Here is a 25,416-nt window from a genome sequence, read left to right on the forward strand (position 1 = left end):
AGTTGCTCTGCACTGGAAACGACTTCGATAATCTATCAATAGAATTGTTGTTTTTCTTTTTGAGGATTTGATAAGTAAGCACAAGTCATCTTTGGGCGAGAGACGACTACTGATTTTGCATGACGATTCACAAGCCTAGTGACGATGGCAAGTCGCTGCCAAGGCCCCTTGTCGGCTGGAGATGCATACGCCCGGTTTGGCGCGGCTGTCTAAAAATTTCCAAAGCAAAAGAAGTCAAGCTTTCATTATATGGAACCGCATCGTTCATCACAGCACGCAAGGGTTTACTTTCTACGCCATCGCCTGAAAAATAACACAGCAGCAACGCTTGATTATGTCTAAGAGAAAAGGTCCGGCCCACCTCCCCAGCAATCGGCCCAAAGACCTTCGGATAAAAATATTTAAAAATTTAAAGGTTGCGTTTTAGAAACATTCAGTTAGTCCAAAGGTGAAGGGAAGGGCCTAACACCTAATCAAGGTGAGATTTAAGACAAATTTTAAAAATATTATTTATTGAAACTGAATTCAAACGTCTTTGGAGTTGAGCAAAAGGACTACGCGGAGCCAAAAGGTTTTGGTTAAGGAGCATTATATGTAAAATTGCAAATTTTTTAATCAGCACCAATATATAAATAAGAAAAATTGTTTAGAAATATCAATATACAAATAAGAATTTTGTTGAGTCCGTGTGGTCAATTGCCCACATGCAATGCACATGTGCCTTTGCCCATGTTATGACCCACTGGCCAGAAAAGATCCGAAACCCCCTTGCTCCAAGAGCCTACAGCAGTGTCAACTGTCAATGAATAATGTACAGTGGTGAACACATATCAGTCATTCATGCTTACCAGCCCCACCAACTAATGCTATGTTTTTGGAGTCCCGACTACTGACATAAGATCCAAATTTATTACTGTGTTTAAATAAGTGGTGGGGCCAAGTTGTGAGTATTTACCCAAACCAACCTACTGAATTTTCTTTATTTACACAGATGTTTCATTCATTTTTTTTACACAAAATGTATGATTCCACGACTGGCTTGAATTTGGGGGAGCCAAGTTTTTTTTGGCTATGGAGCACTTTTAAAAAAAAAAAATTATTTTTGAAGGAGCACAATATATATAAATAAATAAATAATTATAAGACATCTATGTAAAAATAAATAAAAATTTTGTTGCCACTGCAGCTTACTAAATTTGGGTCATGCTTGGTTTCAAACAAGAACTTGAGAACCATATCTAAATAGAACTAGATTTAAGTTAATCCTGAGCTGAACGATCAATTTTGGGGTTAGATCGACATCGAATAGGTCCGAGACACTGTACCTACCAAGGGCCCTACTTGGCTCTTCTGTTGGGTGCTAGGACCAGAACCAGGTTAGGTCGGGTCGGGCCCAACTTGAGCTTGCCTACCTGGTCTTCCCTCGCCCTACAAATTGCCATATTGCCTCACGCGTATCGTGTGCTCCTGTTACTTGGGGCTGTGTATGCGCTTTTAGTGACAGATGGGAACAGACATGCATAAATAAATACTGTTGGCGTGCGGTGATGGAATTTTTTCATTTGAAAGCAATAAAAAAATGTTGGGTGATGGATAATAGAGCTCATGGGAAACGGAAGCTTGTTATTGTGGCGGATTTCCAATCAGATTTCTTTGACCCGGAGCCCGTCCTGCACCACATGTTCACTCATGCCTTGCGTCTGTCTTCGGCCTACCTAGTTGGACCAGGTTTGGTTTACCAATGGGATCGGATCCACCAAAGGATTCCGAATCCAGAAAATGTCATTTGGAGGCTCAACAATTTGGAGTAAACTCAAACAGCCGCTACAGATTTATATTTTTTCTGGTGCGAATGAGAAGTGTGTCGACATGTTCCCCACGGAATACCGCAGGGGCATTTTGGTAATTTTATATTTCACTAAGGGCATTTGGATTGTTTCTAACCCATATAATCTCTGTTAAGGACCATAACATATAACTTGTCTGAAAGGACGTTGATGCTATGTTGCAGTATAAGTCAATTCAAAGAAACTAAAATTTAAAATTTTAAAACAAGGAAAATTTGGAAAAATATGTTCATTCGTTATTTTGGAATAAAGTTTTCCAGAACATTTGCTGGAGGAAAGTTTAGGAAAAACAAAGACAGAGAGGATGAAAAAGAAGAACTTAAACATCTACTACCAAATGAACATTTATTTTTTGGAAAATCGGAAAACGACAACTTTAGGTATAGTAGAAATTAAAGGGTGAAAATAAGTGGGGGCTCCGTGGGGCATTGAATTTATATGTTTTTACTTCGGTGCACCTAGGTCCCTAGTTACATGGAGCGACTCCATCAGACCAAAGATAATTATAAATTGATTAGCTATATATTTAATGACGTAAAAAAAAATATTTCTGGCTTGGCTCCTATGGAATATAACACAGTTTAGTCTAATATGATCTGTATAAGAAGATCAAACGTAGAAAACACAGAATTTCAAAAATCTCGTAGACGAGCGTGTTAGGATATCTAGCTAGCACAGGATCGTATTTGAGATTGTGATGCAAAATGGTGGGCTTAAAATGAAAAACTTCCTGAAAAGGAAAGGAAAAGATTTGACGGAAGAGAGAGAAAGAAGGGGTTGGAAGGAAGGAAGGCCTAGGAGGAGAGATGATAATCATCACAGCAGCCTGCTTTTTCTCTCTCTCGTTACTGCCGACTGGCTCACTGGTCCGCTGGAGCTGGCGGACCCCACCACTTCGCCCTTTTAAAAGATCCATCCCTCGCTCTGCGTCTCTCTGTCTCGATCTCTCTTTCAGAGGGGCGTGGGGGTGGCGGGGAGAGAGAGATCCACCGCATCAATCCTCTTCAGCCTGGGATGGTAATTGGTATCAAGCAGAAAAGGAGGTAGGAGAGAGAAAGAAAAAGGTTAGAGAGAGAGAGTCAGACAGATAGAGGTAGGTTAGGGAGTGAAACAAGAGAAGAAGGGGTGGGGGAGAGGGAAGCGGTGCGGGAGGCCAAGTCTTAGAGAGAGAGAGAGAGAGAGAGAGGAAGAAGGTTAGGGGAAGGGAAAGAGAAGAGGAGAAAGCGAAAAAGTGAAGCCCGAGAAGGACCAAACGGAGGGAGAGAGAGAAGGAGAGGCTACCTAAGCCAGACAAAAGGAGAAAGAGTGATCCTATCTATTCATTGTGAGAGGGGACTGGGGACCCCGCCAAAAGGTGGCCAGCAAGAAACGCCATGCCCATCCCCATCAGCTTCCCCTCACCTCTCTGAAAGCGGAGGGTAGAAGTTTCAAGAACAAGGAAAGCCGGAAAGCAGGTTTGCTGGGGAGGAAGATTTCTTACCTTTCTCTCATGGGGAGCCCGTCGGAGGATCTTCTGAAGAAAATCCAGGAACTTGAAGTTGGGCAGGCTCAGTTGAAGCATGAGATGTCCAAATTGATCGTCAACAAGGAAGGCACCTCAGTGTGCCCTCATCCTCAACATCCTCATCACCAATCCCACCAAAGATCCCAATCGGTTTCGCCGAAGAGGTCGAGGCTCTCGAACTTGAGCCGCAAGGGAATCGATGATTTAAGGCAACGTAAGGGCTCGTCTTCGCTTCGTCATTCGTCGCCGCTGAGCCGGAGCGGCGACAACTTTTCTTCCGGACGCAAACTCGAGTATGGGGCGGCCATTAACTTCACGGATAAGCAGTGGCTGAACATTTTGCAGTCCATGGGTCAGTCTGTTCACGTGCTCGACCTCAACGGCCGGATAATTTACTGGTTAGGACTTCCAAATTGCAGTTACTATTACGCCTTCGAATTTCTTGATCCTCTTTTTTTTGGGGTTTTGGTTCTTCTTAAACTGGCTTATCGTCGAATTGATTTGGAGTGTGGACGCGCAACTGGTTTCTGTATTGCCTTTACTGGAATCTTTATCATGACTATTAATGGGTGTCTCTCATTTTGTTGTACTAATGAAGGTTCTTGATGCAACCATATGCATTTAATGCATCTTGATTTTACTGGATCAGCAGCGTTTGGTTTGTCACGTCCGTGACCAGCCATGGTTGTTTGGTTGAATATATTAGGCCTTAAGATGCGGCTGTTCTGCTGCTTCTCATTTATTGAATCTAATTTATTGAAATTTTGGGCACATAGCTTTCGGTTACAGTGTAGAGCATTTCGGATTATTGAAATGTAGCGTTGAATTTTTTCCTGAAAGAACTGAAAGTTCTAAAATTCTATGCCAATTCCTTTTTTGCTGATTAGAGTCTTGTTGCAAATGTTCTCATAGGTATTTTTCATGTAAAAACTACATGGGAGTGAAAGGCTGATTGCTCTTCAAAGGGAAAGGTTGCCATGTTGAAGTTTGCATTCACTACTTCCTAGTTTTGCTCTTAGCAGGTTGTTCTGTAATTCATGTACCTGAAGTCTCTGCCTAATATAGATCAAATGACGTCTCCTTCTGACTGGCCTACAACATGTAGAATAAAGATGATGATACTTGCGACTGCAATTTGTCTCGCTTTCTGAAGGCTCATTCGGAAATGCCTGCCGGAAATCCTAAGCGACCATGTGGAGATGCTGATGCATATCATCAATAGTTTGAAAATAGTGCAAGACCGTTGCATATGATAGATGTCTAAATAGGTGACTCTCTTGACATGTTTGACAAAAAGGGGGATTTGAAGATTTTCTTGTATCATAAACATGATATTTTTTCTCTGCCCCTATTCTATTTAATGTTTCACCTTTTTTTACTTCATGTTTTTTGCAAACAGCAAAGTATGACTGTGAGGATCAATTTTTTGGCTTTAAAATGATGACTTTCCTAAAAAGGAAGTTTCTGGGATTCTCAATGAAGTATATGGTTACCTGAAACATTGTCTTGCCAGGATATAGGCATGATCAGTGTATATGACTGTTTGATACTGTTAAAATTAGGTGGATGTATGAAAAGTATTGATAGAAAATGTGTAGCTCACTGTGAAACTTTCGTATGCATATAAAAAGGTAATTTCTGTCGATGAATCCGTGGGTTTCGGAATATGAATAATGACAGCTGATAGCCTTTTAGTTTGCTTGAGACAGGAGATTATAGGTTGATTGATGGTCCTGTCTGTCACCTGTTGGAAATGCTGGTTAGGCACATCTATGCCGAACCTTTGCATTGACCAGATAACATGCATGTTTTTCTGTCTTTATCTTGTATATATTTTTGGATGATTTATTTTGGTCTTCATTTTGTTGCTGTTGTAGGAACCGAACTGCAGAAAGGGTGTATGGCTATTCTGCATCAGAAGCACTTGGTCAAGATGCTGTGAAGCTACTTGTCGACGCCCGTGATATTGATATTGCAGAACGCATAGTTAGCCAGATAAAAATGGGTGGAAGCTGGTCTGGCCAGTTTCCAGTAAAAAAGAAGTCAGGGGAGCGGTTTTCAGCTATTGCTTCAGATACTCCACTATATGATGATGATGGTAGATTAATTGGGATAATTTGTGTCTCGAATGATGTCCGTCCTTTTCAGGAGAATACAGTTGCACTGGATGGTTTTGGCCCTTCAACATTAGATTCTGGTCACAGCTCTAGAACCATTTTTGCTAGCAGATCTGTTGGTGATTCTCAGCAACCGCTTCAAGCTGCAATTGCATCCAAACTTTCAAATTTGGTGAGTGCAATATGCGATATGCTTTTTGTCTATTGGTGCCTGTAAATGCTTGAGTATATGGAACTGAGCATGTTATTAGGCTTTGCCTGTATGTAAAAATATGTTCTCCAACATGCAAAGAAAATTTTGAGATTCTCATTTTTGGTCCACTGGTGCAGGCTTCAAAGGTGACGAACAAAGTCCGTTCACATATACGAGTGAATGAGAACACCACAGAACGAGAAAGTGGGTTTGCCAATACCCATTCATCTGATGTTGGTAGCTCTGAGATGTCCTTGCCTGCTGACCAAAGAGAAGATGCAACATCTAGTGGAGCCAGTACACCGAGAGGTGATGTACCACAATCACATTTTAGCATGCATAGTCCGGCTAGTTCAGGGGAAAGGTCTCCTGGAAAAGGACACAGGGATTCTCATGAGGAAGGGGATGGAAAAAGTGGCATTCACAAAATTTTAACTTCAAAGGCAGAGGCTTGGATTTCAAAGAAGGGAATATCATGGCCTTGGAAAGGGAATGAACAGTTTGGAATGGACTCAAGGTCTCGCTTCACTTGCCCGCATCCGAATACCGACCAGGATAGTGACCAGAAGGCCTGTGAAACTTGTGTTGCCCCTGAAAATCAAGCACCTGACAACAATCAACAGGCCAACAATGAGCCCACAGGATCCGGGTCTTCTGCAAATGTGAACAGCACGAGTAGCGCTAGCAGCAGTGGGAGTACAAGTAGCAGTGCTATACAAAAGTTGGACTTGGAAACTGACTGCTTAGATTATGAGATTCTGTGGGAAGATTTAATAATTGGGGAACAGATTGGACAAGGTAGAAAAACTTGGTAGCAGCAAAGACAGCGTTTTTACTTTTATCCTGTGTGTGGGGTGTAGTTATTACAAATCCTTGCCTGTGCATGCTTTGATATGTTTCCTTATTTTTAATTTTGTGAATACAATTACACTTCAAGTTTCTAAATATTACATCAGGATAGGAAATTTTTAGTTTAGAAGAAACTGAACTGAAGTTTGATGTCAGGGGTGATATTCATTGTGGGCCTACTAAATAGTTTTTCTGTTTCTCGTAGGCTATTTTCTCCAAGATTTTCAACTTTTTTTTTCCTCTTTATTTGATTCCATTCTGTCTACTAATGTGGCCTAGCAAGTTTTTGGATTTTTTTTTGAAGTGACTAATGATTATTTCATTCGAATGTCCATGTATGCAAATGTTTTACAACAATGGAAATTGAAGAAAAAATTCTGTTCAGTAAGGGATGACAGTGTAATTTTCACGTTATTTTGGCCTTTCTAATTTTTTCATGTTATTTTTGCCTTTCTAATTTTTGCACGAGTATTCCATCTTGAATATATATATATATATATATATATATATATATATATATATATGTACATAATTTATGTTCAAAACTTCATTGAAATGGGCATATGCCTGTATTCAAGAGTAAAACTTGTGCTAGTGCCAGAAAGTTGTAACGTTCTATTCATAGACAAATGTCTTCATTTTAACATGTAATCTTTGAAATTTGTTGAATGACAGGTTCTTGTGGAAGTGTCTATCATGGTCTCTGGTATGGCTCGGTAAGTTATTGCTTTGTTCGTCTATCTGGGTGACTTAGGGAGCTTGTTCCATTGTCTAGTCTATTGGACTACTTAGAGGGCTTTCTTCTGAGTATGGCAATGTTAAGTGTATGCTCCCAGGCTTTTCTGTCCCAAATCTGGAATCTAAGTTTCTTGTTACAAGATAGGAAGATTATGATTTAAATGCTGTGCATCTTTGAACTTCTCATTTAGTCATGAAACCAGCTGTCCTTCAATTACAGGATGTGGCAGTTAAGGTTTTTGCCAAGCAGGAGTACTCAGAGGAAGTCATAGAGTCCTTCAGGCAAGAGGTATTTAAACTGAAAGCAACTTTCTTTGAGAAGCCTTGGTTTAGCATGATCCTACTTGTGTTTTTACTTTATCATCTACACTTTTCTTGGAGCTAGGCAAGGTTCGCTGGTTTCTTCTCATATTTCTATATGTTTTTCTGCTTTCCTTTTTGCTTGTCGTTGGTGATTATGTCAATGCTAAACTTCTAATATGGTAAGAAACAAGCAGGCAATGGTGTACTGTTCACTACATTTCTTCACTGTTCTTTGTTTTCCTGAGACTAAGTATAATACGATTGTTTGTGTCATATGCTCATTGTTGGAGTGCTTATAGGAAATTCTATCATACATGTAACCTCCTACAGATCAAAGTGAAGTCAAAATTTGGGTTTAATGCACAAATATATTTTAATAATAGCACCAATATTAAGAATAAACACGAGAATGTTATTAAGTATTTTGCAAAATGTTTCCTTTGGGCATTGCATAGGAGCTTGTTTTGATAGTTCTTGGAATTGAAAGAAAATGGATATTTTGTCTGTTCAAGAGAATCTTTTGTCACTGATTTTCAATAATCAGTTGCCAAGAATATCATTATGCCTGTTTTGATGTTAGTATATGTTTTCCCATTCAATGTTCATTCAGATGTGATGATCAAGTGAGAAAAATAAAGCGTGCCCCATTCTTTGAATATTTTTAGTTCTGTATCATATTAAAGGGTTTCATTCTTTCAATTCCTGAAGGTGTCTCTGATGAAGAGGTTGCGGCATCCAAATGTCCTACTTTTTATGGGAGCAGTGACTTCTCCTGAGCGCCTTTGCATTGTCACTGAGTTCTTGCCACGGTATATTCTTGATTTCTTTCCTTTCAGTGCATGCTTCAATACTAAGAGTTTCATTTTGGTATGGGTCCTTTTCTGTTTTCCTCCTTCCCTTCCAGATAGTTCTTCCCCTGATTTTTTTTTTTTTGGTGGAGTTACTGGATAACTTATATACATCATGCATTAGCAGTTATAGGCCCATGTCATTGTTATCTTAATTTTTAAGTTCTCATTATCCATTTGTCTAAGTTAACACATTTTTAGATGAAAAAGCGGGTTGAATGATTGTAGCCTCCTTGTGGTTGACCCTTGTTCATTTTCATCAAGGTTTTTTTTAGTTTTTACTGGAAGGGTACTATTATAACTTTAAAGAATATGTTGAAGCAACTTGGGCTTCCTTAGCGAGAAGCTCTCTTGATTCAAATTTCCATCTTGAGAGGACAACTAATGCTGAATAGAACGTCATTTTTGCATGCAAATAATTATATTAGGAATAAATTTTCAGGGCTTTTTATTCGTTAAGATAGGTCAAGTTTCTCTGCTTTGACTTGCATTTTTTGAATGTAGTGGAAGCTTATTTCGCTTGCTTCAGAGGAACACTGCAAAGTTGGATTGGAGGCGGAGAATTCATATGGCAATGGATATTGTGAGTAACTTTTTCACCATTTTCCATGCATCCACTACCTATCTGGGTAATTTATGTGGTCACTGCCCTTATATGTTGTATATGTATTGTCCTGGCAATATTTACATGCTCTGTGTTATAATGGTGAATTTCTAGTTGTATAGCTAATGTCCATGGACAATGCGGAACTAAACTTTACAGACTTGGATTGTGAATAGAAGCTTAGTTTACAAACATAGCACCTGTGACCCTTTTTGGATTTCGTAAAAGGACTCAAGCTATATATATTTTACCCTATAATATGATAGGCTGAGTGCCCCTTTCTCACATGGTTGGCCTTAGTGCGTTTCCATTGGAAAAAAAAAAAAGGAAAAATCTAAACTTATGTCTTAGTGCGTTTCTGTTGGAAAAGGTTTTGATATTACACACTTTCATGATTATGTTTGATGGGAGTAGGAACGTCATAAGACAATTGTTTACTGAAATTGATGAAGTTAATTGAACATACTGCCAGCAAATTAGTAGACGCTGTATCTTCTTTCTTTTCTAAATGATCTTAGCTAAAAACTGCTGTAATCCTTTCTTAAATGGTCTTAACTAAAAACTGGTGTAGGTTTTGCTTTTATGATGCAAGCCTGCTGGAGATAGGTTCACTACATTGTCATAAGTGTCATTTAGACGTTTTTGGGTTTCCATTATCAGTTAGTTATTTTCCAAGTTGTTTTTCTTGGATTTTTTTTAATAATTTTGAAAAAAAAGCATCTTAAAAAATAAAGATAAATAAATGAAAAACAAAAAAATTGAAGATGATAATATAAATGAAGATAGATTTTAAACTAGTAAATAGCAAATGACAATCACAATATAGCAAATATCTTCTTTCCTTCTTCCTCTTTCTTCCACCTCTACCTTTCTTCTTTCCTTCTTCCTCTCCACTTCTCAGTTGCAGTCAGCAGAGGAACTTCACATCAGTGAAGCGGAATCATAGTTGAAGTCATTGTTATTCTGCCAATGCTAAGCTCAGCTGCTCCAGCCCTTAGTAGGATGCTCTTTTCCAAAGAAAACCAAATCTTTGTTCTCAAATTCTCATCCCTACCTTCTGTCATTTCCCCTTTTGGCCATTAAAAGAATTTTCGGATCTGGTTTACCCCTATGTTCTAGTTGGTTACTGCATATCCCTTTTAAACAACAATAGGAGAACGCGTCACAGAAAGTTCTATAATGTGCCACATGTGTGGCTTCTAAATAACAGATGGATTGGAACCAGAGAACATGCAGTATTGTTGTAATGAAAAATCCTCAAATCAAAACCTTGAAAGCGCATGGTTCACAAGAAACATCTAGTCACAATGGACTAGAATAGATAAGCACTTGTGATAAAGGACTTAGAACAAAGGCACACCAGTCACTCACTTGAGACGTTCAAGGTGAATCAAACAGCAGTTAAATAACAGCACAATTCACAGGAACATGCATAAAACAGATTACAATAGATGAAAGAAATATATATATGTACAATAGGGAGAAATGGGACCAAAAAATTGAGTATTCATGGTCATGGCGTATATAATTATATATACAAACACATATATCTTTATAAATTGAAAATGGCGTTATTTTCAAAATACTGTAATTTCTTTCATGGTTTTTTCATTTTCCTTATTTTTATGTTTTTAGCATGACATACTGGGAATGATGATATTTGTGACAATTATCTATTGGAGACTTTGTTTTTATCCATTGCTTGTTTTCTGCAAGCATCTTAGCTAGCTAAAGATAGGTTGTTACTGCATTTGTCTTGGGCAACAAACAATAGGTACAAATGAGCTCAGAAGGGTCCTGAGTAACCATACGATAGGTTAAAGATATTGATACGCTAGTTGTGATTTGGTTGAGATCATCTTCTTAGTCAAAGAATGATATACATGGTTTCCTGGCTTCCTTTTTCTCTGTGAAGTGTTACAATTGGTATGAGAATCTAAAATCCAACAGTTGGACGTGGGGTTTCATGCACACAGGCACATGCTTTAAAGGGGGTGGATTGTAATGCGCCATGTGCATAATGGAACTTGAGAATAGATCCATATTAAAACGGCAGGGGGTTATATACCTGCTTGCCATACTACCAGTTGTCCTGTTATGTAGCCTTTTTGGTTACAAAAATAGACATAGACACAGTACATGGAAAAGAAGGCAGGAATATGTAACCCTAGCAAATTGATATCATTCACCTATCATGTATATATATATATATATGTGTGTGTGTGTGTTCACATACACACAATGTTAAGGTACTTCGATGAAAGGACCAGATTAGGCAAAGCACAGTGTTGGTGGTGGTTGCTCCTATGTCATGTAGATGTAAAGAAAGAAATATACATTTCTGCTATTAATTTCCTATTCAATGGTGAGCTCTGTTGGCGATGTTTGTCTAGCTGTTTCATCTACAAAACATTATCTCTCATCTGCCTATTGAAGAGGCCAGTGGAGAAATATGTGTTCCTTCTGCCCGTTTTGGGGTACCTCAAAACCAGGCTGCTTGTGGAATTAATACTGCCTCCTGTGTACTGACAAATTTCCCTGATTCTGCAATGATTTTTTCTCATCTTTTTTTGTGCTTTCCATTTATGTTACCACTCTCTAATTGCATCTTATTTTTTACTCTTGTGCAGGCACGGGGTATGAATTATCTTCATCATTGCAACCCACCCATCATTCATCGGGATTTAAAGTCTTCAAACTTGTTGGTTGACAGGAACTGGACTGTGAAGGTGTGTTACTTCAAAATTGTTCACAATTTGCTCTATGGCATAAGGTTTATGATTATTCTGTTCAACAGGTCGGGGATTTTGGTTTATCACGTCTAAAACGTGAGACATACTTGACAACAAAGAGTGGTAAAGGAACGGTAATGCATATTCACTTCTCCTGGTTTTCTAGTATTTGTCGTCATGAGTACTAATCTTCCTCAGTCACCACCTCCTTTAACATAATTTTTTTTACCATATGCAGCCCCAGTGGATGGCTCCAGAGGTTCTTCGTAATGAGCCGTCTGACGAGAAGTAGGTCCTATTTTTTTTTATTATAGTCTCAAATTCAGTTAAGAATGACATTTACCTTGTATACTTACAGTAAACATTCTCTTGGCTGTTTAGGGCTGATGTCTACAGCTATGGGGTAATATTGTGGGAACTAGTCACGGAGAAGATACCTTGGGATAACCTAAACTCAATGCAGGTACATTACTTGTGAGGGTAACTTACTAAGCCAGTTGCTTCTTGATGTCCTGACTGGAATTCAGAACCATGTTGTTGGGAAAACACATTCTAGATATTGATTATTTGTACTTGTTGAAGCTAGAAAATGAAGAATATGGACATATCGTATTTGTAGTCTGGGAAGAACGTTTTTCAGCATCAACCCTGTGGAAGAACTATAATCTGCACTCTCACAAACTAATAATGTCTGTTGTCAGCTATTAAAAAGGGCTCTTCTGGAAGTTTTTTTTGTCTTTCTAGTTGGCTTAGAGTTAGTGCTGAAACTGGATGCACTGTTACCATGTAGCCTGCTGTTGCAAGTTGCTTTTCCATGCTCTGAAGAGTTAGTTTTGCAGGTGTACTGACTGCACGAGAAAATTCTTTAGGAAGTATGCATTTTATGTTTTATGTCATACTTCTCTTGTCGCAGTCGCACTCTATGATAAGTAGTATGGGCAGGAGTTTACCAATTTCTGAGTCTCTGACCTGCCTAGCTCCATGTTATGGAATGCAAGCAGATATTCTCTTCTAAATTCTTTATTTGCAAAGAGCCATTCTTGCTCTATTTTTTTGATCAAAAGCACCTCTTTAGGTTTCGTTTCCTTGTCACCCATTGTATGCATCCCAATCTTTTAGAAGTTCATGGATCTAAGCGGTTTTTCCATGAGAAGGAACCTTACGGGTGTATTTAGGATTGTTGCTTTGGTGACAATTTGACCTCTTGAGTTGCATTAATCACAAAAAAATATTGTGTCTTGGAGAGAGTTGGTCAACATTTTTCACTTGGTGAAAGTTAAGCAGGTTGAACTCCAGTGATTGATCATGGATCCTTGCTGGGCAGTTTGTATCATTCACAGCGGGGATGAATCTTTCAGTGGTGAAATCTGAATAGATAATGATGATATGGGGATGACCATGGGGTAATGCAATCCAGTTTGGTTGCAAGTTAAGGACAATTTGCCATTTACCTGTCTCTTCATTTGTCTGCCCTTTGTGGATGTAAAATCAGCAGTACTGGCCATCAGGATGTTTCTCCAGTGCTTCTACCTTGTGGAAAGTGATGCTTAAGGTATCAAACTAACCATGTCCTTTAGATAGTGTGCCTTGAGCCTACCAACCTATTGAGGTGTTAGGAGAGCCCTTTTCGTAGACTTGATGCTGTACTTCTGGATTAAGATATGACTGCCTTAGTGAATAAAATTTTCAGGTTATAGGAGCTGAGCCCTTTTCCAGATCTGTACTAATAAATTTGCATATTATAGAAGCTTGCAGATATGACTGCCTTAGTGAATAAAATTTTCAGGTTATAGGAGCTGTTGGATTCATGAATCAGCGGTTAGAGCTTCCAAGTAATCTTGATCCACGGTGGGTGGCTATAATTGAGAGCTGTTGGCACAGGTATGTTTAGTTGCTTTCATAACTGAATTCTTTTAATTTTTCTCCACTGACCATGTTGAGAGTTGTTGGCACAGGTATATTAATTGCTTTTATAACTGAATTCTTTTAATTTTTCTCCACTGACCATGTTGCTTCCACTGAAAATGCAGTGATCCACAACAACGGCCAACATTTCAGGAGCTACTAGAAAAGCTGAAGGAGTTGCAGCGTCAATATGTTGCCCATCCATCTGCTACACGTTCTCAGCCTGGAGACTCTCAACCAAAGGAGCTATGAAGATACTAGTCCTGAATTTTGGCTCGAGGAAAGCAATTCTTTTGATGCAGTTCAACATCCCAACGTGAAATGGAACACACTAGCCAAATTGATGGAGTCCATGTGATGCAGCACCCGTTTTTGCAGTTATCACTTGCCCATAGGTGCTGAGAGGTGTTCCCCTAAGCTAAACATTGGACTACTTTTCTTCAACAGAAAAACATTGGACTCCTCAAGAAGCGCCATTGAAAGAGTATGCTGTTAGCAAGCAATGCTACACCTTTCTGTGTAGATATCACACGTGGTTGAGGCTGTATCCGCCGTGCTTTTGTTCCTGGCATTTTTGAGCAAGCATCGTCTGGAAGATATGCGGGCACAGGCCAGCAGTCCAGGCTTTCTGTTTTAGATTTATCTGTATCCCTGGCTGCAATTCCTACTGGCGTGTCTGCTTTCTTACTGCCATTTATAGTCCGTGCTACAGATTGTAATTTACTTTGTCTTGCGTGTTGTCCTTGCACAAATTATGTGAATGGTGATTTGAAAAATGGGAAAAAAAAAATATCGGTGACGGCTTCTTTTTCCACCCTCTGGTTCCTTGATGTTTACATTGACAAAGTATAGGCTATGTGCCATGTGGAGAGTGACTTGCTGTGAAAAAGGACATCCTTTCGTTGGCAAGATTTGCTGTTTAAGATTTATAAAGTTGGGGAGCGGCCGTACACTTAGTCAGGACAAGCAGTTAGTCATAGTCTGCTTCCAAATTAGGATTTAGAAAAAATAATTCTACGGAATCAGAATCTGTGGCATCTTTTTCCTTAAGGTCCATCTCTGAGACGCCATCTTAGGCTTCTTAGCCCCTTCTAGGAAGCACAACAAATGGTGGTTTTTTGTTCGGCTCCAACTAAGGATTTGTACTTTCGAGGTCATTACTTGGCCACCTTCTTAACGTTCATGTATTGGCATAGAAAACATTCTCAAATAAATAATTAAGGAAAATGCATCCAATAGTTTAAAACAATGGAAGACATCTTCAATCATGATGCATGTAGCGCCTGAACAGACCTAAAAATGCACATTTCCCTCTTCGAGGAGCCTGGTGTTAGAAAGCTGGTTCAAGTCTCACCGTGTCTGTGCACTTTGAACTCCTCCTGTGGCGTTGTGATCAAAACTTGTTTGATAAGATCTAGTTTAGGTGGACTGGTCTAAGCCACCTTGTTGAGTTGAAAGTTGAAAGATGTATGTAGGTCCACTCAACCCTCAAATAAACCTGACATAATGATATTGCCTTGTAAGTTTTAACCGAAAATAGCTTCCCCTAAATAAACATTAAAGAAAAAGAAAAAAAAAACCATTAAAATGAGAAGAAAAGACACCATTCCAGCCAACCGGTGAAAGATGCATTTTGCAACTTTGGATTTTCAATCCAGCATATAAACGTTACAACATGCACTTGTTTTCGAACTCGCATAAACTTGCGGGGGGGGGAGAGAGAGAGAGAGAGAGAGAGAGAGAGTTAAATCAATAGGTGATTCTCAAGTTACATTCTTTTCTCCAGTCAGTATGTTTGAAGGTCATGATTTGTTGCCCTTGGGGTAAAAAAAAAAAAACTTATGAAGCTAGCAATGCCATTAACACCTCATTCTGAGCCCATGGATAAGCACTGGGGAGAAGCTGCAGCCAAGAGAACACATCATCACCGGAGCAATGACCGAATAGCAGCAACAGCATCACCTTTATGCTCACGTAGTGTCCTTTCAGCCACTTTCTTGTCCAACTGAAGGTTTAAAGAGTTAGTATATTAGACACGGAGGAATATCGTATGTGTGCGTGCGTAGAACAAATAAATATGAAGACTGCAAACAACCTCAAGTTCATTTGCAATTATGTCCACATCACCAGGCTTGATTTTTACAGCAGCCAATTCCTTCTCCCTGTTGAATGAGAAGTGAACACGAGTGTCAAATTAGACCAACCACGTGAATAGAGCAAATCAAGAATAAAATGAGTAGCAGTACGTGACAACGATCAGCTGTTAGAAATACAAATGTGTGCAAAGACCCGTGTACATGCACAATTATTTTTCTGTGCATGTGCCATACTGGTAGGACTCCATCTCAAAGGAACAGAAAAGCATGTAATGGCATCTAATTCAGTTGCAGCCACGGAAATGAACATGGATCATATTGACAAATATTGTTCTCAAGTATAATTCAAGGCAATATATTAGCTTATTAGCAACTTTCTACCTCGTATAAGAACTGCAACAGAAAAGAAATAGTTTGATGTAAATAGTATGTACAACAAACTTCCATGGATGAGAAGGCTTGGAAAGACTGTCCAATTAGAAGGTACACTTCTTCGGGAAGGATGAAACTAATCAACGCTTACAGCATACAAGCTGCTGTTATATTTTTACAAAGATAATATTCAAACATCTCAGCAACCAGTACCTAAAATAACTCCAACCTTATTTACCAAGCAATCAACTTTATTAAAACTGTCTCAGCACAGCTAGAATTTGCCATCAGTCTCACTAACGGTACAACAGCAGCCAGCTGTGTTGCCATGACCTAAGGAACCAGCATACTGAACAAGGAACAGAGGAGGGGCTAATCTGTTCACTTAATTACTTATGACAAAGCAAGTGTTGAGGTTCAGTCTCACCAAGACCGTTTAAAAGAAAAAACAAAAAGGTGATCATTGCACACAAGCAACAAATGGGGACCATTTTGGTGAAGGGGTAAGGGGAAAATTGGAGCTTCAAACAATGAATACGTCCTACCAAACAACATGGCAATTAGAAACTGCATTGCTCAAACATAAGAGAATCTGCAGCTTATAAAAAAACTGTTAACACAGAAAATATCCAGGGCATTTCAACCATCAACTGTGAGGTGAGAAAGGGCAGACTTGAAAATGGAACAGACAGGACAAACAGGCAGATAATATAGTGAAAGTACTGGATAATGGGACCAAACTAAGGCCTTTTCTAGCAATATGACAACAACAACTCAGTTAAAAAGAGCAAATTCAAGGAGCTAATGATAAGACAGAACATGGTAAGTGGAAACCATGTCTTGATGAAGAGAAGGTCTATATTAATATGTTACACACCACCCCTAGAAAAATAGTCTAAAATACCTAGCGAACCGCATAACCCAATCAAAGTTTTACAGAATATGACAAATTAATGCAATCATGAATCATGTCTAAACCATAAGTAATCTTATTTTATTGTACAATTTAATGATTGGAAAGATATAACAAACAAACTTTCAAGCAGAGGCATCATAAAGGCTGGATACAGAGTTGCAAGAGGCTAGGCACCTCAAATTAGCTCAGCGCACTTGTGTATGCATTATCTCATCTTTCTCATCTAACAACTGGTAGAATGCATAAGATTTGCTTATTGACATACTTATTAATTAACCTCTTTAATGATTCTACGACATTCACATAGCTGTCAATCAGGATAGGGGCAAAAGTGCGCTTAAGCTCCAATTCCAGACCTTTCCTGATCGATGAACTATGCACCACATGGAAATTTCAAGTGCCACTCTCCACTCACCTAGAATGGCTAGAAGAGCCACTCCTTCTGTAGTGTTGTCATATGATAAGTATTTTACCGCTCTTGGCTGGATGAATTGAAGTTTTCTTCTAGTGAACCTCATAAAACCAAAAGAACAGTTGATCATGCATCAATAGCATTTTATCCTTCTCTTTTGACAGCTTCAACCTAAGAAAACTCCGGATCATAAAATAAAAGACTCCATCTTTCTATTAATTTGGTAGATTTCACCAAGTTCGATTTTCCAGCACAAACCACAGAAGTGAGTGACACTCTCAGACTTTCTGCATACAATAGCACCTAGATAGCATGAAGCAACCAAGACACCGCAAAAGCTTAAATATGGTGCCACTATAGGATCACCAGTAGGAAATCAAGTACCCAACAAAGAGATCTTAAAGAAGATCCTCTAAATCGAACTCAAATAACAAATATTCAACAATCCCCTATGAGCCTTGAAGAGGATTATGTTGCAAACAAAAGCATAAATGGGTGAGCTAAAATAGGATAAGGTATTAGAAATGGCCAGTCAATATATATCCCATTGTAGAGGCAAAACGTCAATTTGTTTATACTAACTTAGGCATCTTTCTGAATTTCACCATGTCCAAGGCCAGGTGCTGTCCTTTTTGCTTTAGATTTTGATATAACAGAAGAGCACCATGTTTAGTGACAACCATATAGAGGAAAATAGTTACGGATTCTCATTACCTTTAGTTCTTTTTGTCGTTTGTACTAACGCTTGTCAAATAATCCATGAACCGAAGAAGTTATCAGAGATATATATTTCCAAGTAGGCAAGAACAACGGCTTCTCATGTTCACTTCTGCCTCTTGCAGACGATTCAGAATATGGTCCAAAGTCCAGATCACTTGAATAAATTTTCTTATTGCTAGAACACCAAAGAGAAAAAATTATCCCAGTCACAGCTGGTGTTCTTATTTGGAAATCCCAGTTGGGCTGCTGGCTCCGCGTTCTTAGTTTCCCGGGCTGTTCGACTTCAAAGATGGCACAACCGAATATCCATCCAAAACAGATCCAATCAATAGCCATTGCATAAAAGAAAGTCAACGACCCGCATTCGAGAAGTCATTCACAAGAAAAAATGAGGAATATTCACCACATATAAAAGAAGACCTTCTTGGAAAAACATCAAAATGGTATCAACAGCAAGCAAGGACATTTATCTCCAGTTCTGCATTCCTCTTCTCCTTACCTCATTTTCATTGCATTCCAATCAGCCTCCGCAGATGCTGCAATCGACGCCATCGCCTATCAAACATCAATAACAACATCAGAACGCCTAAGAAATATATCAGAACAGAAAAAAAAAAGGACAATGAAGAAAAGAAAGATGGAAAAAAGAAGCAAACTATAATTCCATTTCCAGAGAAAGCTATAACAAAAGGTGGGGAGCAAGAATTGCAACTATTCAGAGAAGCATAAAGAAGATTGGTTACATAGAAAATGGGAGGATTAGGAAAAGCGATAGGCGTCGGTTAGAAGACGGCAGAATGAAAGGAGTTCGAAATCCAACTGCCCGCGTTTGGATTTACCTCCTGGACTCGGACGGAGTTGAGTTGGCGATCTTCGACATGGTCGGTGAGCTTGTCGAACGCTTTGCTCTGCTGTTGGAGATCCTTGGAATCGACCCCCCTCGCTTCGATCACTTCTTCAGCGGCCCCCATCCTCCTCCTCCTCCTCCTCCTCCTCCGACTCCTCCGACCTCTGATGCCCCAAACCCTTCGCGGTTTTCGCTTTATATGGGTTGGATTGGACTTGGGTCCAGATAAATCTGGAACCAACTAACCTGCCTCGCAGGGTGACGGCCATCCACCAGGAAGCAAACCATAAGGAGCTAGATCAGATACAGCCTATAATATCACTTTCTACTCGAAAGTTTTTTCAACATTTTAGTGAATAGAGCATACTTGGTTCTTCCACCATTACGTCTCAAAGCCAAACTTCAATCTGTATGCACTCACTGGGGTTTTTCTTGACACTGTGTTCAAGAACACGTAACGTTCGTTTGTGCTTTAGATTTTTAGATTTCGATTTTAACAAAAGGGGTCAACATACGGTAGGCAGCCAGCCTCTTTTTGAGGCTTCAGAATGTTAACTTCTTGTATTGTAAAATCAGTACACTGCTGTAAGTTAAAACATAATGGGAATAGCAACCCAAGGCACCAAAAGCATACCTGGTACTCTTATTTGGTAATTACTACACAAGGTCATCAGTGGCAAGTTTGATTTTGCAGCCATTAACAAAGCCTGATTTTGATTTGACACTCAGATATTGAGTATGAACGTTAGACTTTGCTCCGTAATTAAATCCATATTCCAACAAGTGATTGGCAGTAATAAGTTTATTTATTTGGACAACACATCTAAAACCTGATTTTCATGAAAGATCTGAGGGTGGTAAGCCTTTTCTTTCACTTTTCACAAACTAAGTTCCGTCAAAACTGGATTTTCTTCAAACCCAATCTTAATAGCACCCAAATACTTAAAGAACCTGGGTTTCCAGGAGAAACCTTGTTTTGCCTCCAAAACTTAGTTTTGGGATGTCATCCAAATGCCCCATAGATTTTTTTTTTTCAAAATTTAAGCATAAAAATATTCTACAATTTACTTGAGTCCTATAAATAGTCATGTTCATAATCTTTCTACCTTCTTGTTCTTGTTCTATCCCCCCTTACTGTCTATCTGAAAAGAAAACAAGACTCTTTGACGGATTGATTCATACAAATTTGAATTGCACAGATTCATGGATTCATATTGCTGATCACAGGATTGATTTTTTTGATAGCCGCCATGCATACTGAATCAACTTAGTTAAACGGCTGATTGAGAAGCGTGATGGGAAAGTAAGTGAACAAAACCGCATTAATTTGTATAACTGTAGCATGTGCTGCTACAATCTGATGTATGACCCGTATTCTTTTTGAAGAAAACCCACAGTGGCTCTCCTAGTTAGCAGCGATTACGATCATCCGTCAATCCTCTCGTTCGATCATGATTTCATGTGACCAAAATCAGTCAATTTCAAGGTTATCAAGCATTTTTTGTTGTTAATTTAGCTGAAATAATCACTACCGCGTACCTTACGTTCACGATATCAAATTATTTTGAAAACTACCTGATATTTGGAAAATTACAAAAAGCTACTTAACTTAATTCACAAACACATGTTTCATTAATTAAAATATTAAAATATACCTAAAAATAATTCACTCTTAGTAAAGTTTTTCCTTCAGAAAAAAAAAATCTCAAATCGCATTTTTAAAGGTAATTTCACAAATCACATGAATGTCTCATACACACTCTCCCTGCCTTTTGATCTTAGAAAGGAAAGGTAAAAGCGTGAAAAACTGGCCAAAAGCAAGTGAATGGCAAAAAACTCTTTATTTAAAATTAATTTCTTTTTCTCAAAGTTGAAATATCATATTGAATATATCATTTTTTCATTTATATATAAAGTTGTTTTTGTGAATGATTTTACAATCCTAGGTGGTTATTTACAAACTTTTAAATGTTAAGCAGTTCTGTAGTAAGTACATCAAGATTCAGCAGTATAAAATATTTCCAATTGTATTATCTGGTGATTAGATGGATTTAACTACTCATCATCTATGCTGGTGATGAACAACCACTTTTCAACCATGGGCTTTAATCATGCAATTTTTATGGTCTACTGCATCATCATCGGAGCAAGAAATGTTGGACGAGTCCAAGAATATATCAAATTTTGTTCAGAACAGATATGTCTATATCCTCCTTTAATAGAACCAAGCGGTCGACATAGGGGATCGAAGCAATTTTTCGTTATTAACTCCTTATGAGGGTATAGTGTTTTATAAATGGAACATTGTGTTTCTGGAGATACATGTTCTAATAAGAAAACTATATCCTTATTATCATAAACATAGTGTTGTTGCAAATGGTAATTGTTTTCAAATTAAACAATTAAACACTAGATACAGTCACACCATATTTATAAAAAAATATATACATAGTACTTTTGAAACAAGTTTTTCAAAAACACATTATGTTTTTTTTTTCCTTTTTTCACTAAATACCACCCACGACCGCCATAGTCTACTGAAGTAGTCAGGCCCAATCTAGCAATCTACCGATTGTGATTGGTGAGGTCCTCATGCATTGGAGAGCCCACCAATTGAACACAAGACTCAAAGACCCCCCCTAATTTCTCATATCTTTAGGGTTTTAGGCTATCTTTAGGGTTTTAGGCTGCGTTGGGGCTCGAATGAGCAGCTCGATGGAGCACTCCCACCATTCTCAACCCAAAAGAGTAGCACCCTTGAGAACTCAAGTAAAGACACACCATCTATGCGTACAAGGGGTAGAACCAGAAAATTCTAGTTAAAAGACAATAAGTATAAAATTTAAATTTTTAAGAAGCGCTAATATGTAAATAAAAAGATTTGTTCAAAAATATTAATATAAAAATAAGAAACTTTTTTGGGTCCATGTAGGTAATGGCCCCCACATAGCCCACTTCGGCGCACCCGTACCCCACCCCAACCGGGTGTACCATACCTCTTGAGATAAGATGTGCCCCTTTCATTTACTACATTGATACCAGGTGAATGGTTAATCCGTACAGCAGTCCGAAAGGGTAGTAGCTGAAAATTTGGCTTGATTTATAAATAAAATAAATAAAAACCTATTTAAAGGAGAACCAGAAGGGACTCTAAAATTTGATGACAAGCATTTCAAAGATTGAACGTGTGTGTGTGTGTCTATATATATATATATATATATATATATATATATATATATAAAAGGTGCATGGGAGGATATTGGATGCGAGAGAGAACAGTCACAAACTTCATTCAAATTCAAACTCACAGTCCCAACTATTGAAGCGGGTAGTAGGGTGTGGTGCAAGCTTGGCCTTGGGGATCTGAATGGCTGAGAGGTGCTCCTAGCTTTCGTCTGATTCTTTTGTGCCTCTAACTTGAGGCAGCTGAGTGTTCTGGCTGATATATATTTTTGGGCTCAGCCGGAGCACGGTCATGCTCGCCCGTGTTTTCTTTGTATGGTTCAATCTTCCCCGCAGCCTTTCATTGGCAAAAGCAAGTCCAATCTCCAATTATCGCATCCTTTTTTGAGTTAAAGTAATTTTTAGCTTCATAAAATTAATGGTCTCTTCATGAAAAATTGATTTGGGAATGTACGTGGTTGTTAAGTTCTTAACGAATTAAAAGGTCAACCAAAAAAACAAGATGTTGTACGACAAACAAGTCAAGGTTTGGAGAAAAGAACAAGTTGATCCTGGAGAGGAATGATTCACATTCTTACAAGGGGACCATGGTCTTCAATTAAAAGTAGTTTTCCAACGATACATCTCGTCATCACTTAGTTTATTCCAGCCTATGCTGTTCTACGCAACGCAGACGATATTACGACATGAAACTATTTTAGTAGCCATGGATCTTGTTCACCGGCATCTTAGAAGCCGCCACCTCCAAAACCACCGCCTGAGCCTCCACCAACACCACCGCCACCTCCAAAACCACCGCCTGAGCCTCCACCAACACCACCGCCACCTCCTGCACCTCCTCCAAATCCACCGCCACCACCAGCACCACCTCCTACTCCTCCTCCAAATCCTCCACCTTTTCCTCCTCCAACACCACCACCTGATCCTCCACCGGCACCTCCTCCAAATCCACTGCCACCACCAACACCACCTCCTACTCCTCCTCCAAATCCTCCACCTTTTCCTCCTCCAACACCACCACCTGATCCTCCACCAGCACCTCCTCCAAATCCACCGCCACCACCAGCACCTCCTCCTGCTCCTCCTCCAAAGCCGCCACCAGCACCTCCCCCAACACCACCACCGCCACCAGCACCGCCTCCTGCACCTCCTCCAAAGCCGCCACCTGATCCTCCGCCAACACCACCTCCTGCTCCTCCGCCAAATCCACCACCCCTTCCTCCACCAGCACCTCCGCCAACACCACCACCCCCGCCGGCACCACCTCCTACTCCTCCTCCAAAGCCGCCACCTGATCCTCCACCAGCACCTCCGCCAACACCACCACCACCACCGGCACCACCTCCTGCTCCTCCTCCAACTCCACCACCCTTTCCTCCTCCAAAGCCGCCACCAACACCACCGCCGGCACCACCTCCTGCTCCTCCTCCAAAGCCACCACCTGATCCTCCACCAGCACCTCCGCCAACACCGCCGCCACCACCCGCACCACCTCCTGCTCCTCCTCCAAAGCCACCACCTGATCCTCCACCGGCACCTCCGCCAGCACCACCTCCTACTCCTCCACCGAGGCCACCACCCTGACCACCTCCAAAACCGCCACCATGACCACCTCCAAAACCACCACCAGCACCTCCACCCACTCCACCACCGAACCCACCACCATGACCGCCACCTCCTCCAAATCCACCACCATGGCCACCTCCTACTCCCCCTCCGAACCCACCACCGTGACCACCACCTATTCCACCACCGAACCCACCACCATGACCACCTCCAAATCCACCACCATGACCACCACCTATTCCACCACCGAACCCACCGCCATGACCACCTCCAAAGCCACCACCGGCACCTCCTCCTGCTCCACCTCCAAACCCACCACCATGGCCGCCACCAAAGCCACCACCATGACCACCTCCAAACCCACCGCCATGGCCACCACCAAATCCACCCCCACCACCTATGAACAGATCCTTCTCGAGCAACCTCCCATCCGCGACTACAACCAGAATCAAAAGTCCCAAAATCCCGACACTCTTGAGTGGAAACTTCCCCATGGTTACTTCCTCCAAGGGAGTCACTCACACTGCTACAACTCCACAGTGAGAGCTAACAAGTACTTATAGACAGAGGCCGCGACTCGCAATAGTTGTTGGTCGACAGGAAAAAGAGAAAGGCCAATGAATGAATGAATGTGGAAGCAGTTGAGTGGAGGGTCCAGGGAAGGATGGCGCTGCATCTGATCTGATCGCTCCTCCGGCCACTGAAATCGACGCGGATTGACTCGTCTGACGGTGCATTATTATTTCTTCAACCGCAGCTTTTAATGCAGTTCCGATCCGCCACACCCACACTCTTCCTTCCTCTCTCACAGACTGTCTCTTTCCCTCTGCCAACGAACCTCTTTAATTCCACTTTTCATTCAAGCGCAGACGTCCGCTTCGTATCTGCTTGTGAACTCTGACCTGACCTCTAGCGGGCGCCGATTTCGCTTTTACCGGCAAGCTTCAATAAGAAAATTTTCAAATGCATTTGACTTTGAGAGCAATAATAAGATGATATCTACGTTTCAAAGTTGTTTATGATGTTGCGCCCATTTCAATAATGTTAAGAACGTACTTGGATTTTGGCGTGGTCTATCAGGTCCCGAATTTCTGATTTTGGTACATTTCAACGGCCAAATTGGCAGTGAGCTATATAGAACTACTTGGGGAGCCGTAATTTTTTTGGCTAGGGATATTAGAGTCTCTGACATGGGCGCCCATATAATTTTTAAGCCATCACGATATAATTTTGAACTTTTAAAAGTCATGGACTGGTATCGACAGTCGCCGACAGTTAAAAGGGTGGGTAACAAGCCCCGTAGCCAATGGGTAGTTGGCTGCTCGGCCCATGATTGACTGGGGCTTGAGGAACCTATCTCTTCATTTTCTTTTGTCTCTATTTATATATTCATTGGCATATCATACTATAAATCTGTTTATCTAGAGGTACATCTTCAATAACTTCATTAGAAATTCTTCCCGTGCCACCGACAACACCCTTAAAAACTCTTCATATGTCGCTGATGGTGCTCTTACAAACTCTGAACACCTTGCTAAGAGTTTCAGAGATATTAAAATATGATATATTAAGAGTTTCAAATATAGATGAACATCGAATCGACTACCCGACGGATATAAAGTTGATGGTTAAGCCTAACCGATAACTAAGCAGGCCGAGCTTGG

General features: G+C 40.1%; 3 protein-coding genes across 7 annotated transcripts; 1 reads left to right on the forward strand and 2 right to left on the reverse strand.

The window, feature by feature from the left end:
* Nucleotides 1-2,767: 2,767 nt before the first annotated feature.
* Nucleotides 2,768-14,454, forward strand: LOC116262146 (probable serine/threonine-protein kinase SIS8). Of its 2 annotated transcripts, XM_050080015.1 has the most exons (14): nt 3,611-3,749; nt 4,374-4,619; nt 5,229-5,640; nt 5,799-6,459; nt 7,186-7,226; nt 7,469-7,537; nt 8,260-8,360; nt 8,904-8,982; nt 11,634-11,732; nt 11,801-11,869; nt 11,974-12,023; nt 12,117-12,198; nt 13,522-13,616; nt 13,766-14,454. In XM_050080015.1, the coding sequence occupies exons 3-14, from the start codon at nt 5,353-5,355 to the stop codon at nt 13,890-13,892; spliced, it is 1,761 nt and encodes a 586-aa protein (XP_049935972.1). In that variant the 5' UTR covers nt 3,611-3,749; nt 4,374-4,619; nt 5,229-5,352; the 3' UTR covers nt 13,893-14,454. The 2 variants fall into 2 exon arrangements, with proteins under 2 accessions (XP_031497119.1, XP_049935972.1); XM_031641259.2 differs by lacking the exon at nt 4,374-4,619 and having other exon boundaries at nt 2,768-3,749.
* An 806-nt stretch (nt 14,455-15,260) lies between these two features.
* LOC116261779 (uncharacterized) lies at nt 15,261-19,162 on the reverse strand. Its single transcript, XM_031640629.2, has 4 exons — nt 18,996-19,162; nt 18,656-18,711; nt 15,736-15,802; nt 15,261-15,645 (listed from the first exon to the last, which is right to left on the reverse strand). The coding sequence occupies exons 1-4, from the start codon at nt 19,125-19,127 to the stop codon at nt 15,565-15,567; spliced, it is 336 nt and encodes a 111-aa protein (XP_031496489.1). The 5' UTR covers nt 19,128-19,162; the 3' UTR covers nt 15,261-15,564.
* Nucleotides 19,163-22,713: 3,551 nt separating this feature from the next.
* Nucleotides 22,714-24,434, reverse strand: LOC116262849 (glycine-rich cell wall structural protein-like). Of its 4 annotated transcripts, none has more exons than XM_050079891.1 (2): nt 23,601-24,434; nt 22,714-23,528 (listed from the first exon to the last, which is right to left on the reverse strand). In XM_050079891.1, the coding sequence occupies exons 1-2, from the start codon at nt 24,244-24,246 to the stop codon at nt 22,915-22,917; spliced, it is 1,260 nt and encodes a 419-aa protein (XP_049935848.1). In that variant the 5' UTR covers nt 24,247-24,434; the 3' UTR covers nt 22,714-22,914. The 4 variants fall into 4 exon arrangements, with proteins under 4 accessions (XP_049935848.1, XP_049935845.1, XP_049935847.1 ...); XM_050079888.1 differs by having other exon boundaries at nt 22,714-23,123; nt 23,154-24,434; XM_050079890.1 differs by having other exon boundaries at nt 22,714-23,351; nt 23,412-24,433.
* Nucleotides 24,435-25,416: the final 982 nt, after the last annotated feature.

The sequence above is a fragment of the Nymphaea colorata genome, chromosome 10 (assembly GCF_008831285.2).
Source record: "Nymphaea colorata isolate Beijing-Zhang1983 chromosome 10, ASM883128v2, whole genome shotgun sequence".
Taxonomy (NCBI): Eukaryota; Viridiplantae; Streptophyta; class Magnoliopsida; order Nymphaeales; family Nymphaeaceae; genus Nymphaea; species Nymphaea colorata.

What these genes read in the sequence shown, in the direction of transcription:
- LOC116262146 (XM_031641259.2), top strand. Translation starts at nt 3,337, where the DNA reads ATGGGGAGCCCGTCGGAGGATCTTCTGAAGAAAATCCAGGAACTTGAA. An exon ending in ATGGTCTCTGGTATGGCTCG is followed by an intron (nt 7,227 to 7,468) that starts GTAAGTTATTGC and finishes CTTCAATTACAG; the next exon opens with GATGTGGCAGTTAAGGTTTT. An exon ending in ATAACCTAAACTCAATGCAG is followed by an intron (nt 12,199 to 13,521) that starts GTACATTACTTG and finishes TAAAATTTTCAG; the next exon opens with GTTATAGGAGCTGTTGGATT.
- LOC116261779 (XM_031640629.2), bottom strand. Translation starts at nt 19,127, where the DNA reads ATGGGGGCCGCTGAAGAAGTGATCGAAGCGAGGGGGGTCGATTCCAAG. An exon ending in ACTCCGTCCGAGTCCAGGAG is followed by an intron (nt 18,712 to 18,995) that starts GTAAATCCAAAC and finishes GATGTTTGATAG; the next exon opens with GCGATGGCGTCGATTGCAGC. An exon ending in TGGAATGCAATGAAAATGAG is followed by an intron (nt 15,803 to 18,655) that starts GTAAGGAGAAGA and finishes CTCATTCAACAG; the next exon opens with GGAGAAGGAATTGGCTGCTG.
- LOC116262849 (XM_050079887.1), bottom strand. Translation starts at nt 24,246, where the DNA reads ATGGGGAAGTTTCCACTCAAGAGTGTCGGGATTTTGGGACTTTTGATT.